Source organism: Gopherus flavomarginatus, chromosome 15 (genome assembly GCF_025201925.1).
Source record: "Gopherus flavomarginatus isolate rGopFla2 chromosome 15, rGopFla2.mat.asm, whole genome shotgun sequence".
Taxonomy (NCBI): domain Eukaryota; kingdom Metazoa; phylum Chordata; order Testudines; family Testudinidae; genus Gopherus; species Gopherus flavomarginatus.
The window spans coordinates 24,367,541-24,385,835 of record NC_066631.1 but is presented as its reverse complement, the minus strand read 5'-3'; the positions used below and the strand labels follow the sequence as shown (position 1 = coordinate 24,385,835).

At 43.4% G+C, this 18,295-nt stretch overlaps 1 protein-coding gene across 2 annotated transcripts in view; it reads right to left on the bottom strand.

Annotated features, from left to right (window-relative positions):
• Positions 1 to 593: 593 nt before the first annotated feature.
• Positions 594 to 18,295, bottom strand: part of SCARB1 (scavenger receptor class B member 1) — a 37,402-nt gene continuing 19,700 nt past the window's right edge. The window contains exons 7-12 of one of the 2 annotated variants that reach the window (XM_050923526.1): positions 17,061 to 17,227; positions 15,504 to 15,622; positions 10,977 to 11,050; positions 9,265 to 9,316; positions 8,387 to 8,533; positions 594 to 2,505 (exon numbers count right to left, since the gene is read on the bottom strand). In XM_050923526.1, coding sequence (XP_050779483.1) covers positions 2,380 to 2,505; positions 8,387 to 8,533; positions 9,265 to 9,316; positions 10,977 to 11,050; positions 15,504 to 15,622; positions 17,061 to 17,227 — 685 coding nt within the window. In that variant the 3' untranslated portion in view covers positions 594 to 2,379. Of the gene's footprint in view, positions 2,506 to 8,386; positions 8,534 to 9,264; positions 9,317 to 10,976; positions 11,051 to 15,503; positions 15,623 to 17,060; positions 17,228 to 18,295 lie in introns of those variants that run through there. The other variant, XM_050923527.1, reaches the window with a different exon arrangement.

Sequence of the window (18,295 nt, the reverse complement as noted above, 5' to 3'; positions counted from 1 at the left end):
TTACCTACAAGTAGCAGTGTGTTATCCAGCTAGCACATGGGTTCCCTTCTCCCCCACCCCAACACACAGCAGCATGATGCAGAGGGACTTTGAGGAACCTTCCATTAAGGGAATGAAGCAGTCAGAGACGATTCACTTAAAAGTTCCACTATTTGATACAGTACATCAAATTGCACATATCCCTTAAAAAGGCAGCTTTAGAAACACCACAAGTGACCAATGGAACATAGCCATGGATGGGCTCAGGATTCTAAGCAGAGACCAAATAACTATGCTTTGGCCAAGTCTTCTGCAGGTGCCCCTAATGCTTTGATATTCTCAGCCTTCAAGCTTTACTGACCTTGTATCACAAGCAAGGGGAGTTTTCCTCAGCTAGCTTTCCTAATCCAACATACTGCATGCTACGCAATTTCAGCCTACCCCAGGAAGGCTTCTGGCACAGCAACACTGATATTAAAGTTTTAACTACAGAAAGGTGGGGGAGAGGGGAGAGAGAGAAAGAGAGGTAATAACCTGATAGAGCACAGAAGAGGGAAGCTACCATACACATGCTCCACTAGCAATGTTCAGATATGGCTGGACAGAATGCAGAGTTGGGGTACGAACCCTACTAGCCATTTGCCAAGAGTCTATGATCTAAGCTAGTGTCTTGATACATGTCCCTCAACATACCATACCTGCTGGGCATGCCCAGCACTAGCACAGGAGCCATAAGAAAGGAGAGTGTTCTCAGAGCCCTGATCCAAGCAGTCTTACGGCAGAGCGGTTAATAGCAATTTGCATGGTGAAAAATCCTCAACCCCTCTGGAAGCCCTACATTGTGTATGGCCCATGCACACCTGTGCTGCACATAGGAAGGTCCTTTGCTGCCATCAGTACTTGCAACACAAAGCTGAAGCCACAGGAGTGGTTTTCCTACCATTCGGGGGCATTTCAGCTGTTGCTGGTCTGCTGCATTTAAGGTGCCCTCAGAGCCACCCACTACGTTATGGAATCGCCTGACATGGCAAAGGCTTTACAGCGTGGAAACCTACAGGGAACACTGCCTGCAGAATGACTTTTCACTCTGCTGTTACAAAACAGCCACGAAGTCTTCTTGGCTGGAGTGTGGCCTGCCTCCCATTCTCCCAACTAGTTTTCAGTTCCCATCCTTACGGGGTAGCACAAGTGTCACGCTGCAAGGAAGAGCTCTCAGCTGATTGGGGAATGGAGCAGCTCTGGAATAGCTCTTAACCATGGTGACATTGTACAGTGTCATGATTACAGACATTTCTGATGGTTCTACTAGAGTCTGAGGTCACATGTGGAACAATGCAATGCACCTGATTGGCTCTGTGTAGGTAGAAGAGCTCCTATTAATTTGAAATCCAGGGGGGAAAAACTAAAGACTTGTAAAGAGTAAGTGGTTTCCAAACAAATCAGTGGCTTCTGCATGAGTGCACCACAGAAGTGCAGGTGGGATAGCCAGGGAGCTAAACAATATTTCTTTAGCAGAAATCAAAGGAGAGCCACTGCCGCGTATCTAAACAATGGCACTTGGGAACCAACTAGCCAGATAAACCAAGTTGCTCATTTTGGAAAAAACCCACTATGCCTTAAAGTAGTGATGAGCGAGCCTTCAGTCTAGAGCATCACCCCTCCAGAACAGCAATCAACCTTGACTCTTACACCTGCACATAGCTGCCTAGCCTCATACTGGTATATTGAACGAGTTGGCAGCATACATCTCGAGTTCTCATGTGCCCCACATCTTATTTCCACTCATCGAACTTGAGCAAATGAATCCATCCCTCCTGAATGGGAGTGAGCTTAAGCCAGTGTAGATCTATTTAGTAAGCACCTCCCCATAAGCCTTGAGCAGCACAGGCTGTTAAATACTGAAATTTTTCTATATAAAACCAGTTATTTCCACACCACATGTAAACCTTGTCTGCTTTAAAGGATTAGCTATTAGAGTGCCTATTTCTTTTAGGACTCTCATCTTCTAAGTGGAAAGACACTATGTGGGCACAGGAAAGGACTTCAGGGGATTAGCCAGAAGGCGTTCTTCATCCCTACCAGGCTGGAAGTAGCAGGTGAGAGGTCTCAGCCCATGTCAGCCCCAGGCCAACAAATGTTGAATATTTTGTATTTCAAATGCTAGGACTGAAGTGGTTTTATCCTCATCCTGTGTCTTGGTGCAGGACATAAGAGCCATGGCAATACAGTTCAATAGCCTTGGAGATTACTTTGTGCCTCTCAAGAGAGTTCAGAATCTGTTATTTTATCCAACTCTGCCTCTCCTTTCTAGGATCCTGCCAATGGACCCAGAGTGAATCTGATCTCTAAGTACGGTCACAGGTACCAGTGGGAATTACCCTCCTGTAAGAGACTGGCACTTCAGGCTTCAGCAGCATCATTCTGGTTTGTTTTACTAGCATCTTGAAGGAGTGGTGTTGTTTCTGAAGACCAAGGGGGTTCAGTCTGTGGGTCTGGCTCTCGTGGGCTCTTCTCTCTGGCGTTTCTCTGAATGAATAAAAGCAAAGGACAGGTGACTCAGGGTGCAGCTAGACTCCAGCACTGGTCATCACATACCCCAGTGACTGAAGATTTACATAGGATACCTGACAGTATGTTCAGCACTGGAATTTGTCATGTAAAAACTCCAGACTAATCTGCAGTTTAGTGACACCCAGAAAGGGGGAGCAAGCTGCTCCCCCACAATAGGTCCCATTCAGAGACCAGAAACTGGATGTTTATTAACCCACAGCTACTGTCCTCCCAAGGGTGGCAAACACTGGGATGAAGTAAATGCTTAGGAGCACCAACATGTGGTCCATTTGATCAGAACAGATACAACTTAGATCACGTTTTCACCCCTCAATTCTACACAGGTTTCAGAAAAAGCCAGGATGAAATAAGCCTGAAGAATGAACTACAGGTTCCAAGAGGGGTGTAAAATTGGCATTTACTACAGTAGCATCTCCATGACACACTAAAAACATCAGGCATTCTAGATTAATACATTACCCCAGCAACCTACAGCCCTTGGTCCATTCCTGGGCTGTTCCATCCTGCCAGTGAAAGTTATATGCAAAAGCCTTTTGCATATAACAAGCCATATGGCAACTTAACCCAAAAAGCTTTCCAAAGTAAGCATCATGCATGAGAAGAGTGATCTGGTGACTCACTCTTTAGGAAGTGGTTGACTTCATTTCATACAGAAAAGTGAGAGCAATCCTAACGTATGCAAAGGGCATGAAATAGTCCAACTGATAATATTGGGACACACCTTGTCAGATTATTCTTTAAGCCTAAAGATCAGAAGCAATAAACTCCTTCATTCTTCCTAATGAGAGAAGGATTCTCAGCTCCATGTGGTTGCTTCGTATTTGTAAAGAGCTCCCACCGAGACCTCATGAAATCCCAGAAGAGGCCCCTCCCAGGAGATTTTTACCCCAAGTGAGGTTAAGCAATCTCAGGTTGCTCAACCTGGAAAGCACCTAAGCATGTATTAGACTCCTTTTAGAAAGTGCTCTTTTCTTGATTACAGGGCCTTTAACTGGAGTATGTATCTCGATCCACAAAGCGAGCACACATTTAAAAGGTTGAACAGTTCAACACCTTGATATAGAAACTAAGAATATTTAGCATGTGCCTAGAACGTTTTAATCAATTCATTCTTAATCCACGGCTTTTAAAAGTGTTGCTTAGTCTCAACTGGTGTTGGCTGTATCTGTTATAACACTTAAGTTAACAAGTTTTGGTCTCCAAATTCATTTTCAGATTTGGCCAGAGTGAGGCAGATCCATGGGTGTCACCCAGGCTCTCATATGTCATTGCTGATTTTACCTCCTCTACGCCCCAGCAAGCAAAGAAGTTCTTACAGATGCTAGGACCGTGACTCCAAGCCAACTGTCACATACGTGTAGCCAATATTGCACCCACCTCCAGGACTGCAGATAGTGCTTCCCATGAATCCACCAAGAAGAGGGTTTTGAAAGAAGTTACCTACACCTTCTCTCCCCAACACCTAATCAAGTGCAATCTAAATGCATGCAATATTCCCATTTTCCAGTTTAACCCAAAGCAAGCTTATTGCCACCAAGCACGAATAAAAAAAGTTTACCAAGAGGGCGTGTGGTTTACATGTGAACATTGAGCACTTTAGTTTGATAGCAGATTTAAGCAACATTTCAGCAGATTTATCACGTTAGCACTGTTTAGAGAAAAGAGTTTTACCTTTACTTGGTACCCACCTACAGTTTGGCTTGCTGCAGCACCATCCCCTTAACCGGTGTCAACGGTTTTTCGGACAAGGCCTGGTTGGCCTCTTTAGTCTTTTTATTGCTACTCCAAACTAAAAAGCATTTTTCCTAGAAGATAATCAGGCTAGTTTATGTTGTATTTTAAAAGACATTTGGAAGATGTTTCCACTTGAAAAAGGGAGGCTGTGTTTAAGTTGTAATCATGGTTTGCTTAGTTACTAAATTCTAGTTCTTTACACAGTTTAAGTTCTAGAGCTCCCATTTTATTTATTAATCTTCTTATAAGAACAATCTGTACCAAGCCATCTTTAAAATGGTCTGTTCACATTCCAGACTCTTGAGACTAATGAAACAAAAAGGGTTTGTTCAGTGGATAGGGATTGTCGCACACAGTCAGCTGCATGCAAACTTTGCTGTGGTTGTGCAGGGGGGATTTGTTTTAGAGCTTTTGTTTGGATTGGTGGGACAGACAGACACCATTTTAAATTGGCTCAAGTTATAATCCAGAATCTAACTTTGCATTTAAGGAACTATTTAATATTTTCCAGTATCTCACTGAGGTTGAGTTTAAGCAACAGTGCACCCTCTGGAAAGCTGCTCTGGGGAATCAAGTACATTTTATATGCAGTTGCAAGAATTTAAGGGGATTTCATAATGGATCACACATGGATTCAGAGCCTTTGCTTTAAGCGCAGGCACTCAGTCAAGGTCATTCTGGCTCTTCAGAGGGAGGACTGTGGTTGATTAAGCAATCTACGAAGAGCTGATTATTAACACTTCACTAGAACAATCAAGAATGCACCTTAAATGCAACTTTTATTTTGACCTGTGTTGCAGTTTGTATTATTCATCTATTGATCACTATGCAGTTACATAATCTTAAATGCTCAGCCAGATTCCCCTACAAATTTATAGGGCCACTTCCAGGTTCTCTGCTGTGATTTTGTTCACTTGTTTTCCAGTGAGTAAGGAGAAAGTTTCTTGAAGTTGCATTTGGTTGTGTAGCACCAATACAGGCTCAGTTGTGGCTTAGCTGGCAACAGTAGTTGCTCACCAATGGAGAACTGCAACTGCCTTGTGCCTAGGATACTCTTTTGCAGATTAGTATTCAGATTTTGCTACCAGACGCCTCCATTCATGCAAGTGGCCAATTGGAGTTTGTTAACCCCATACTGAATCCCCATTGGTAGAGTGCTCCCTGTAGAGGATACCCATGTTTTAGGGTCTGTTCTGATGTCCCTGTTAAAACCAACTCCTGCAGCCTGGCCACTGGAAGGAGCTGTGAGACAGTGTATTTGACAGCAATACACTGGTTGCAACTGCCCTGCATAAACACCCCCATAGGAAGTTCTTTGGGCTGGGCTTCCCTACAGAATTAACTTGGGTTCCTTCCTCTGCACTCAAAGCCCCACCTCCATCTAAGGGTGCAAAAGGTGGATAGAGCAGGGGGGTAAAGTCTCAGACCAGCGTAAATGTGGAGTAGCTTCTGGGTTCATAGATTCCAAGGCTAGAGGGGACCATTGATCTAGTCTAACTGCCTGAACCCCACACACACACACACACACACACACACTTCTCCATAATATTTCCTTTCAAACTACAGCATCTTAAAAAAATACACCCTTGATTTAAAGGATGCCAGGAATTGAGAACCCACCCACAACCCTTGTGAAATTTTCTATGGTTAATTACACTCATTGTTCCCACTTTATGCCAAGGAATAGCAGCACTTTTGCTTTTCACATAATTGAGCTTGCTACTAACAGGTCAGTCACTTGTACAATAGTTTTGATTAACATTTATCCCAGCTAATTTACTAATCTAAATCACTTCAGAGAACCATCAAGTGAATCAAACACTATTGAATCAGTATCACTATAAAGTAGATGGTTTAAAGATTACAGACTTGGTATTCCTTTGGAAATTGTTCATCCACACTCACTTTGCAACAAAGGGATTTGGAAATAATATGCCAAAGTCAATTATGCTGCCATGTGGCTTGGTTTAAATCCAATTACCACTGGGAAACCCCTGGCAACTAGTTAACTGTGAAATTCAGACTCATTTTAAGATAAGTGGGATAAGGAAAAGTCAGCCATTGCTTCAGTGTTTACAGCAGAAGTCATGGTTGTTTCAAGGATTTAAGGACTGGAGGGTAAAGTAGATCTGCTTGGGCATCTGTAGAGATAACATTGCAGATATTGCAATCACAGGCAAGTTGAGCCAAAGCACCAAGCTGCTTGATTTAAATGAGCAAGTTGGGAGGATTACATACACACACCCAGGAGACTGTTTTAAAGCAAACAGACTATTTAGAGTCTTTCCAGGAGCATGTTTTGGGGCCAAAGTTGAAAGATGTCACTATCAAAAGGTTTGTTTTTAAAGCTTTAACTTTTGGCATCTTCTCATGTTATCCTCATGTTACACAGCAATCCTCAAGATTACTCCAGCACAGTAAAGGAGCGGGACCACCCCATAACGTCTCTAAGTCCCAAGGCCACTCATGTTGAAGTACCTTATATGCTGCACTGAATAAACAGCACAGATTCTCAATACCCCTTGATGATATTCCCTAAGAAGAGAGACAGGAAAGCTTCCTGGGGCCCTAAGTGTACCTGGGATGAACTACTGCATATGTACACTGGTTAATAGACTTCTTAGGAACTTAACAGCTGGCTGGAATCACTAAGGCCTCGTCTACACTACAGTTAGATCAACGTAAGCTGCCTTGCATTGACCTAACTATGTCTGTGTCTAAACTACAGCTTTGTCCCACCCGTGTAAGTGCCTTCCTACACCAGTGTAACTACTCCACCTGCATGAGAGGCTTATTTTGGTGTAGTTAGGGTGACACTGTCTGTGTAAACACTGTTACTTACATGGGTTGGCCCCTGCTCCCAGTGGGGAATGGAGAGGTGGGGAAGGCAGCTTATCAGGAGCTGGTGGGCTCAGTCCCCACACTGCCCCTCTTAAGTGGGTGGAAGTGCTCCTGGTGAGAATGCAGACCACCCACCCAAGGAAGGTAGAGTGGACATGCACCCCTGTTGTAATTCCTGTGGTGGCTGTAAATCAGCCTAACAAACTTCAGTGTAGAAATATCCTAAAGTTGCTAAATGCAGCAGACACCAGCAATGGAATCTGAAGTCTAGAATCTGAACTACTGTCATGCTGCTGCCTTTGGTACTAGGGGGTGGGGAGAATAGGAATCAGGGTTCCAGGAAAGAAGAGGGAGAAGCAGCTCACTCTCTTCTTTCCTGCTTGCTGCACTGAACATAGTGAGCTCCTGGCCCTGTTCCAGCCTATTTTACCCACAGCAAAGGATCACAGCCACTGCAGAAAGTATTTGCAGTCCAGACTTCTACATGGTTTAGCAAACCCCACAGTAAGGCACTGAGTGACCTTACATAGAGATATCAGTCAGTGCTAAGCAGCAGCTAAGCAAGGGAATCTCTTATTGGACCAACTTCTGTTACAGACAGACAAGCTTTTGAGCTCGAGGTCACCTAAAGCAGAGCTGTGAGAGCTTGAAAGCTGGTCTGCTTCTCAGCAAGAGAAGTCGGTCCAATAAAAGATTATCTCCCCCACCTTGTCTGGCTAATATCCTGGGACCAACTGCCACAACAGTGTATAGTAAGCCAGACTTCTGGAGAAGCTTGGGGTTTAGCCAGTGAAAGGAAGTGTTCATATAATTTGAGCCATTCAAGGAACAGCTAATGAGCATCAGTGGCTACTTCAATGCTTGCTCTGGTCAGACCAAAGAAAGAAGGGAGAGTGACCTTCCCACACCTATCCGGTGGTGGAAATGGCGTGTAGGAATGTTGATGAGGAATTTGGTGGCAGAGCTGGAAGCTACAAGACAAAGAAGCCTCATTGATCTTAGAGCATCAGCTAAAATGACCCACTCATTTGTTGAAGTCTTTCAAGTGTTCAGAGTTAGACGTGAGCAGAGGTGAGCAATGCCCCCCAGTGCCTACTTCACAGCAGGGAGTGTGGCCATCAAGCTATGACATCTTAAACCATCAGCAATCTTGCATTAGATTAACTAGCACTACAATTAATAAAAAATCAAATTTCGGGATTAGGTTGAAAGTTGGCATCAGTTGTTTAAGCCAGGAGTTTTGCCATTTGCTTATTCCTACCTGTCTCTTTACCTCCAGTACAATGGCAGCAACAATCAAAGCGACACCCAGAGCGATGCAGATATATTGCACGTACTCCAGCACAGACGGGATCAGTACCAGGTTGGTGTAGAACTGCTGTAAGACTGAACCTTCAATGGCTCCGCTCTGCCCAGAAGAGAGTAATTTTCAGTGGCAGCTTTGCAGATCATAGTTCACAGCACAGAGATTCTGTATTAGTGGTGTCCCTGCTTCCTCTAAAGCACAGCTTGGAAAAAACTTAGTTTGGTATATAGAGGAATTCAGTGAAGTGTAAGAAGTTAACCGGAAATAAACGCTAGTCTTTAAAACAGAGGCTGCACTGGAATTTGTACTACAAGTTAAACCTACTATTGGCAATAATAAATGCCTAGGCAGCTGGGTCTAAAATGTTTGGGCTAGTGACATTAAGTTTTATGCATTTCATTAAGTGACAAATACCCAGCATGCTCTGCCAGCTTTACAGCTGGTAGGCGTTTGCCCAACTGTATTAACTCAGGAGACCTAGATTGAGAAGTTAAGCAAGACTATCATGATGCTTTCTAAACACACAGAAGTGAACAGAAGAGGTTACTCAAATTGCAAGGCTGAGTCAGGAAGAGATTAAGTGTGCAGCCAAGTGTTGAACAAAGTGTTTCTAATCCGTTTATACAAAGTTCCCAGTTAAGAAGTGTGCAGCTTAGACCTTTACTCCAGTTGAAGTTTCTCCCGTAAAGACATGCAACGCTGCCCTTTAGCCCCTCCCCACACTGCCGTCATCACAAGCCATCTTCTGACTTCCCTTGCGTTTCCTCCTTTGCAGTACAGATTTTGCATGGTTAACATTACTTTTCCAACCAAGGGCAGTAAATCCAACTCACTTCTGCAAACCAAAGCATAGGCAAGACAACCGGCTTGATCTGTCCTGTTTGACTAAATAGAAAGAAAGGTTCACGCTTATATTTATAGTCACAATCAGCCAATCTACACATACCAGCGTTCTGCTCCAATGGTTTCTAAGGATCTGATCACCTTTTAGTATAAGTTTCAAAATTTGACAGGCATGAAGATAATGGAAAGAGTTGGTGATTCCCCCCAGCTCATTTCAGTGAATTCTTTCTATGCAATATTAGGTCTGATTAAACTTCTTAGATGCAAACTTTAAAGTTGTTCGTTTTTAGGAGAAGAACTTGAATTTTAGATGTTTAATAAGTAGTCAGTATTTCCCAGCTATCACCATAGTATCTGAAATACCATGGTTCTTCCTTTAGACTTCCAAAAGGGATCATTTTGCAAACATTGAGTTTAATGGGAACCTCTGTGCTTAATCCAAGAGTTGTTATAATGCTTTCTGGTAACCTAGGTGGTCTTCAGTGTAGGGAACAGTGTTGCTGTCTCAGCTAATTGTTAGAGCTTGGCATAAAACTGGTCCAAAAAGAGCAAGTAACCTACTGCTCCAAGTGCTATAGCACCAGATTTCGAGAAGAGCTCAGCATCCAGTTTGGAAGTCTGGCCACTGTTTTGATACTTGAGTGGCAGGAGTGTGCTTTTGGAAGGCTGACTGCAATTGCGAGCACACAGCATTTTAGAACTCTGACCCAGGAAGTCTACTTTGTATTTTATTTGCAACAGGGCCATCAGAACATGGAGACTATTGCATGACTAGACACTGCTACAGTCCAAGCTCTTAAAGCTGCAGTCTGATGTTAGGCTGTCTACACTAGAAATGCTTTGCCAATCTCTCTCCTAGTGTGGATGCAACTGTAAAAACAAAATCGCACTTTGCACCAGTATAGAAGCCACCCATGTTCCCCATGTGACAAGCGACAGTTTTGCCAGTATAACTGTGTCTGCACTTGGAGTTCTGATGGCATAGCTGTGTCAGGGGCGTGAACAACACAACCATGTTGTCAGGAATCTAGTGTAGACAGCCATGAACTGGTAGAGAGGCATATACCTGCATATGTGTTAAAAATGGAAAGCCATGTAGGGCTGGTCTGTTCATGAGCTCAGCTGAGTAATAAGATATCAAATGTCTTTCTCCAAGAGAAGGTACTAGGCTGTGAGATTTTCATGACTATCTTGACAAGTTTACGTTTGACAACTGGACATGAAACTGAGAAATGGGATTAGACCAGGCACAGCAACCTATGGCATGTGTACCCAAGGCAGCACGCAAGCTGCTTTTCAATGGCACTCTCTCTGCCCAGGTTCTGGCCACTGGTCCAGGGAGCTCTGCATTTTAATTTTAAATGAAAATTCTTAAACATTTTAAAAACCTTATTTACTATACATACAATAGTTTAGTTATAGATGAGACTTATAGAAACAGACCTTCTAAAGACATTAAAATGTATTACTGCACACAAAACCTTACAGTGAATAAATGAAGACTCGGCACACCACTTCTGAAAGGTTGCCGATCCCTGGATTAGACAGTGAATACATTGTACTACATAGAGCTGGTTTTTTGGATCCAGAAGAATTCTAACAAAAGCTATTCGAACGGCATTATACTTGTGAAGTTAGTCTGTCATTAACTTTCAAGCATGTAAGCCATGTGTCTTGGACATCCCCAAAGCAAGCTACTTACCTTATGCCAGAGACCTTCTTTATATACAGACTCAGTTGCAGCTTGATTGAGCAGTTCATGGGAATTCCTGTGACCTGCATTAAAATAGGAAACCAAGCACCTCTCAGCTATACTGCCAGGTGTTCAGGCAGAAAGCGCTTCAGAACCCCCCAAACCACTAACAAAGAATTGCAACATGTGAAAGCACCTAAGGCATGCAAAAGAGGAGAGGGAAGGAGAACAGAAAGAGGGTAAACGGCTCTGAGGAAGACCTTACCTTAGGAGGCAAACTGTATCATTGCTTTTCACTTTAAGCCTGGGCTACAGGGAGTGCTTAAGCAGAGACAAGGTGTGGCAGTCAAGTCAGGATTAAGAAGCCGGAACAGTTTTCTGGGAAGATCATAACAGACTTTTCTGGAAAACTGATGTGTTAGCAGAAGAACTCTGCTTTCAGAAGGTACTTGCAAGGGTCCTTCAAGGTGGGTGACCAAGCCATTCCTCAAGTCACAAGACAAGACCAAAAACCAAAGCTGGCACAAAAGAACTGCTACTGATACAGAGTAGTGCTAATGGAAAAATACTAGGTGGTGCTGTAGCAGACCAATATTGTCAAGTCAGCACACAGCAACACCCTAGAAGGCCAAATAACTGACTTACACTCTAAAAATAACCAGTCCTTGTGGCATCTTAGAGACTAAAATTTATTTGGTGGTTTGAGCATTGGTCCGCTAAACCCAGGGTTGAGAGTTCAATCCTTGAGGGGGCTACTTAGGGATCTGGGCAAAAAAAATCTGCCTGGGGATTTGTCCTGCTTTGAGCAGGGGGTTGGACTAGATGACATCCTGAGGTCCCTTCCAACCCCAATATTCTATGATAGCTTTTGTTGGCTAAAACCCACTTCAGATGCACTCAAAGGCCTAAAGGCAAGTTGGAACTATTAAGAAATTGGGTATTTGTATCTTAGTCTAGTCCAATTTATGAAAAGATGGTTTTAGTGCAACCTCAGCTTGCTTTGACGTTTAAGAGCATGAGTTGTCTGCAGGGCAATATCCTAAGCGTCAAGGCGGTAAGATGCCAAATTCCCCAGTGACGGGACTTTTTGTGCAAGCGAATGACCACCCACACAATGTTTTATTCTTTGATTCAAGCCACTTACTAATCATTTAGTCACATTACTTCCACAGTACTGCTAACATCCATGAGGATGACTGACAGATGTTTGGATACAAACTGTTGGAATATCAAAACATCTGCCAAAATGATGTTACTATGGAGAGTTAAACAAGATTAAGGCTTTAGCAGGATTGCAACATCACTACAGCTTTCTGTTTACGGGTATAATACTCTTATACCTATTTAATATCTTCCTCACCCTCACCAGCCTTTCCCACTCCTCTACTACTAACCTTCAATAGCTTTGTTGTGCGAAGGAACAGAAAATTGTGAATTGTGCAGTACAGAGGTTTTATCTCTATGGTTAGTGTTTATTACAGCTATTTTAATTAAGCCTTATTGCCATGGACTTTATTTTATGGTCCACACAGATTAGTAATTGGGGAAAATTAATCTTTTCCTTTTAGAGAGCCAAAGTACACTTACCTTTGCCCAAATATTGTAAAAACATGGACTCATGGCACACAGCCATAGTCAGAAGATACTCAGACTTTAAGGTGAGAAGGGACCATTATTATCTATTCTGACCTCCTGCACAATGCAGGCCACAGAATCTCACCCATCCACTCCTGTAACAAACCCCTAACCTATGTTTGAGCTACTGAAGCCTTCAAGTTGTGGTTTAAAGACCTCAAGGTGCAGAGAATCTTCCTCTGCAGAGTGGGGCACAGGTCACTTGCTGGAAGGCAAAAACCCCCCAGGGCCTCTGTATCATAGTATAATTCCCAATTCTGAACCTTAGTGTCCAAAAAATGGGTACTAGCATGAATTCCCCTAAGCTTAATTACCAGCTTAGATCCTGTAGTGCTGCCACCAATCAGGACTTAGAGTGCCTGATAAACTCTGGTCTCCCCCAAACCTTCCCTGGAGATCCCCAAAACCCAAATTCCTTGATTCTCACAACAAAGGGTAATAAACCATTTCCCTTCCCCCTCCTCCCCGGGCTCCTGGAGAGATATACAGATTCAAGCTCCGTGAATCTAAATAAAGGGATTCCCCCTTCTCCTTTCTTCCTCCCAGATCTTTCCTGCCCTGAGTACACTAGGAGATCACTGTGATTCAAGGAGTTTGAATCACAACACAGAGATATTAGGTGGGTTCCCCCCCTCGCTCTCCCCCTCCCTTCTCCTTCCCTGTTAAGTACAGACTCAATTCCCTTGAGCCTCAACAAGGGGAAAAATCAGACCGGTCTTAAAAGCAAAACTTTTAATAAAAGAAAAAAATAAGAAAATCACTGTAAATTCAAGATGGAATATTACAGGGTCTGTCAGCTTATAGAAACTGGAGAAAAAGCCTCCTCCAGCAGAAATACAATTTAAAGTACTTCCAGCCAAATACACATTTGCAAATAAAGAAAAACCAAATAAAAAGACTATCCCGCCTTTCTACCTTTGTACTTACAAAATTGGAATAGAAGGTTAGAGAGCCTGTAGGTACGTGTGGTCACTCTCAGATCCCAGAGAGAACAAACCCAAACCCAAAAAACACAAACAAACAAAGGCTTCCCTCCACAGAGATTTGAAAGTATCTTGTCTCCTGATTGGTCCTCTGGTCAGGTGTTTGGTTCCCTGTTTGTTAACCCTTTACAGGTTAAAGAGACATTAACCCTTAACTATCTGTTTATGACACTGCCAATCTGCCCCGGAGGAAAATTCCTTCCTGACCCCTAATATGGTGATCAGGTAAACCCTGAACATGTGGGCAAGACTCACCAGCCAGACACCCAGGAAAGAATTCTCTGTAGTCACTCAGATCCCATCCCATCTAACATCCCTGCTTAGCTCCAGATCAGGGGTGGGCAACCTTTCAGAAGCGGTGTGCCAAGTCTTCATTTATTCACTCTAATTTAAGGTTTTGCGTGCCAGTAATACATTTTAACCTTTTTTTAGAAGGTCTCTTTCTATAAATCTAGTATATATAAACTAAACTATTGTTGTATGTAAAGTAAATAAGGTTTTTTAAATGTTCAAGAATCTTCATTTAAATTAAATGAAAATGCAGAGCCCACCGAACTGGTGGCCAGGACCTGGGCAGTGAGTGTACTTGTCAATCTTCAGGGAAAAAGGACAAGACACTTGCATGAGAGCCATTGTTTTGGTTAACCAGAGGAGTTTATTTTAAGCCTGTGCATTCATCTAAAGGCAGGCTTAAAAACAGCTCTACAAGTGATATCTAGAAGTCAGAACACAGCCCCTTAATGGGTTCAAGTTGGCTTCATTGCCCAGCAACCCAACCTCTGATAAGAGTACCACTGCACTCTGTAGGTCCCATGGCTGCTGGTCAGGAGGTGATCCTCACATTACATTCTCCAGAACTTACTGAGCATGCCTTGGGTGCTTGTTTCCCTGAGAAACCTTATAAAATATTGGATCCAGAACAGCAACTGGACTTTAGGATTGGCTTGGTAGGCTACCAAGCTGGAGCTGTCTATTCTAGATTGGAAGTGGAAGAGAAACAGATGAGAAATAGAACTGAGTCACAAGAGGAGCCAGCTAGCAGCAAGAAGTGCCGGATGCAGAAAAGTATTTATTCCTCCATGTTTGTAGTGACAGCCTGTCAGAAGTCATTTGGTTATAGCTGTTGCACAATCACTAGGAAGTGTGCCCCGTTTGTACATCTGAGTATGCCACTGGGCTACTTCTCACAGCATCAAACAGCTCTGCTCTGTAACTTCAAGGACAGCATTCCTGTTTGCACCACAGAGCAGAGTCTTACTGCCCGATACTAAGGGAGAAGATGACCACTAACCTACTGTAGTGAGTGAAATGTCAACTCCAGGTAAGTATTTCTCCAGGATTAGCTGGTGCTCTTGTCAGACCTGTATGTTGTCTTGACAGACTGTACAAGAGAACAGCTACATTCTGACTAGATACAGCCTAGTGCAGGTTCTTGGTGAGGTTTGATGTGCAGTGAGGAAGGCGGGAGAGGGGTTGAACCTCATTTATTCTCTTTAGCACATAATAGACTTAGTCACCAATTTTGAAAAGCCCCTTAGCAGGCTGAGAAGTCATTCCCAGCAGGGCAATTAGACCAGAGCTGTCAACACAATTACGTTGGTGATGTGTCTATCTGGCATGCTGTATTTTGCAATTCTCTGAAAATAGATTAGTGAGTTTGTTTTAATTATGGTTTTACAGCCATTTTATCTAAATACATCTCAGCAATAAACATTTAAAATCCTTGTACTATGAAATCTGCTCTTGTGGCAGCAATTTTCGTGCCAGAGTGAGAGGAAGTTGACAGGCAGCCAATGTGCATCTGTCTAGAGTCTACACTGAAAACATTCCCAGACACCTCTTTGTGCAAAGCTTAGACAGAAAAACATCTAGAGTCAATCTCTCAAGAAAACCTGCATGCAACTTGAAGCCAGCTCACCGGATGAACGTCAAGGAAGAGCCCATGCTGCTCCTTATTGGGATGTAATCCATCGACCGCTTCCACCAAGACAGGGTCAGCATCATAGAAGTGTGGGTGGGATATGAACACTGGTGCATCTGAACAGAGTTAAGTTACCTTAGAGGGCTTGCATGAACATGCTTATTTAGAGGAGTTAGCCAGTTAAGAAAATGCAGACAAGATCTTTTGGGTTGGAAGCTGGATCCTGGAGGGTCCGCTTCCCTCCCCCTGCCCCACCACCCCATGCTCCAGACTTGGGCAGAATGAAATCAGTCCTAAGCCTGCTTTGGCAGATGAGTGTGAAGGAGATTTCCATACCTTCCCTGGAAGTTTATTCCATTGCTTAAATGAAGCTTAAAATTTCTTAATACATAACCTACTTTTTCCCTGCTGCAGCATAATCCAATCACTTCTCACTGTCCATGCTGATTTAATGACATCTATGTCAGGCATCTTCTATGCATTTGGAGATTGTGAAGCTGGAGGTTTCACAAAACTGGACATTTACCTTTCTGGGGCCTGCTGTTCTCCAGAGCAACAGCTGAAAGGTTATTTGGATTCAGCTTAGTTCCTTCGCACCCAGGGGTAAGTTGTGTGCCCCCCAACTGACGCATTTCTCTCTTCCCAATTGTGCTTAACTATTTCCCCTCCATGTCCGGTTAGATGTGCACAACTTGAACATGACAAACTTTGCATGAAAAATGTATCCGTCCTTATTGCTAATCCCCTGGAAATGCTCAGGATACAATGAAGGGGCTTTTGTATAGCCAATGGACCCATGCCACCTCTGTACATGGCACAAGCCAAGCGTAAAAGGCTTTGTTCTAGAGGGCAACATTCACTGGGTTCTTGTTATAATTGGGATAGTAGCAGTTTTAAAAACAGATTGCGTGGGCAGCAAGTGCTGCTAGAGGTGGCAAGCCACAAGGTAATCCACACAGCCCATCAGAAGTTGTGCAATCTCAAATTAAGACCGGTTGCCTATTTTTCCTTGGGCCATAGTGCCTTACACAAGGCAACAGATTAGAATTTTTTTTTTTTTTAAAGCAATAGAATTAGAACTGTGCCCATTCTGTAAGTTAGAGGTGTAACAACTGCTTGGAGCAAAAACAAGCATCTCAAGTATTTGGTCACCTATTTTCATTGAGCTTTACACATCTACATTTGTAGTCACTCTACAGTGACTGACAATATCCTAAAGCCAGTTCTGGATTTTTTTTTTTGTTTGTTTTAAAGCTTCAGGCCCTACTCCCCACCTTCGCGCACCTCACAGAGGTGAGCAGCATGGGTAGAAGTGCTACCCAATCAAAATTCCCAGGCATGCTGCTACTGGTAACTAGTTGTATTGCTTATGCAGTAGCAAGATCATAAAGAGATTTGCCTCATGGGAGAACTACTGCTTATAGCTTGAGATTAGCCTAGCCAACTCAAGAGTAGTCTAGGGTGCATTCTCTGCAATGAAAAGGGAATGTACTGCATTGCATAATACCTCTGTCTCCAATTGCTATTGGAGAGACACTGACATACAAGACTCACTCATTCTACAAGCGCTGACATTCTGGATTCCAGATTCCCTGCAGGGGCAGAAGCCTTCATTTGGAGGATAATCTGTTCCGTTGGCAAATAAAGTCTTCGGAGCCACAAATCTATAGGTCGGCACCCCTTTAAATACTCCAGACTGCTCGTACACTAGCTTCATGGATCTAGAGGGATTACAGTTAAATATTAGAGGGAAGACGAAAGCTCTTCTTACAGATAACTAAGGGATGCAGAGGAGCTGCTTTGTGGGGTCACCAGACTATTTGATGGGCCACATCTATTGTCCCTTGTTTAGTCTCAAGTTTAAGAGAAGGCCCTCAGGAGAAAGTTCACCGCTATTACATCTGGGGCATTTCTCTCATGGGTCCTAAGCAGTGGCATAGTCTATGGGGCACTCTGGTAAGAGGAGAATCAGGAAAACACATTGCTGCACTCAAGGAAAGTGAACGGGGATGCAGAGAAGATTCCATGTCCCTTTCCTCATGTAGTTTCACCCATGTTTCTAAGAGTCGGAGTCCGTCCCATGGGAAGGCTCTTCCCTTGTCTAGTTCTGGGATAGCAGTACTCAGAGCATGTTACTGACCCCTTGACTGGAGACTAAGTACTTAACCGTGCATTCTCCCTTCTAGGAGGTCAAGCTTTTTCTCTTGCAGAAAAGGCAGGTGATCCCTATAGACTGCAGCCTGCCGCCAGGCACTGGGGAAACTCAGTATAAGTATAATGTTAATTTCAGTTTGTAAAAGCATGAGAACAAGGCAAGGGGACTGAATTGGAAGTGACCAATGTCATTTCCTCACTGAGACCCATAGCATCATGACCTGACTGGAGCACATTAGACTCCGCGGGCTTCCATATGTAGAGCGAGCTATTTATTTGGCAGTGAGTGGTGACTGCTGCATGGCATGGGGCTCCAAGAGAAACCGATGGTTACTTTGGCCTGCAGGTTACTGCTCATCCTTGGAAGATGATGATCTTTCTGCTTTGTCAGAGAAAGGTAAGGCCAACAGATTATCCTTGCTTGATTCTCACAACTCATGTCCCAGGACTCTTAATTACTAGGGTGCTCAACCCTCTGTCCTTAGCACTAGCTTCTCTTGGTATTACTTAAGATCTTCTGCACACACACATGTGCAATTTCTATTGTAAGACAGCCTCTGGCTTAGTGAACTAGTTTGCATGGTAACTAGGAAAAGTTAAAAAACCCAAACATTTTCAATTCTGTTTGCTGTCAT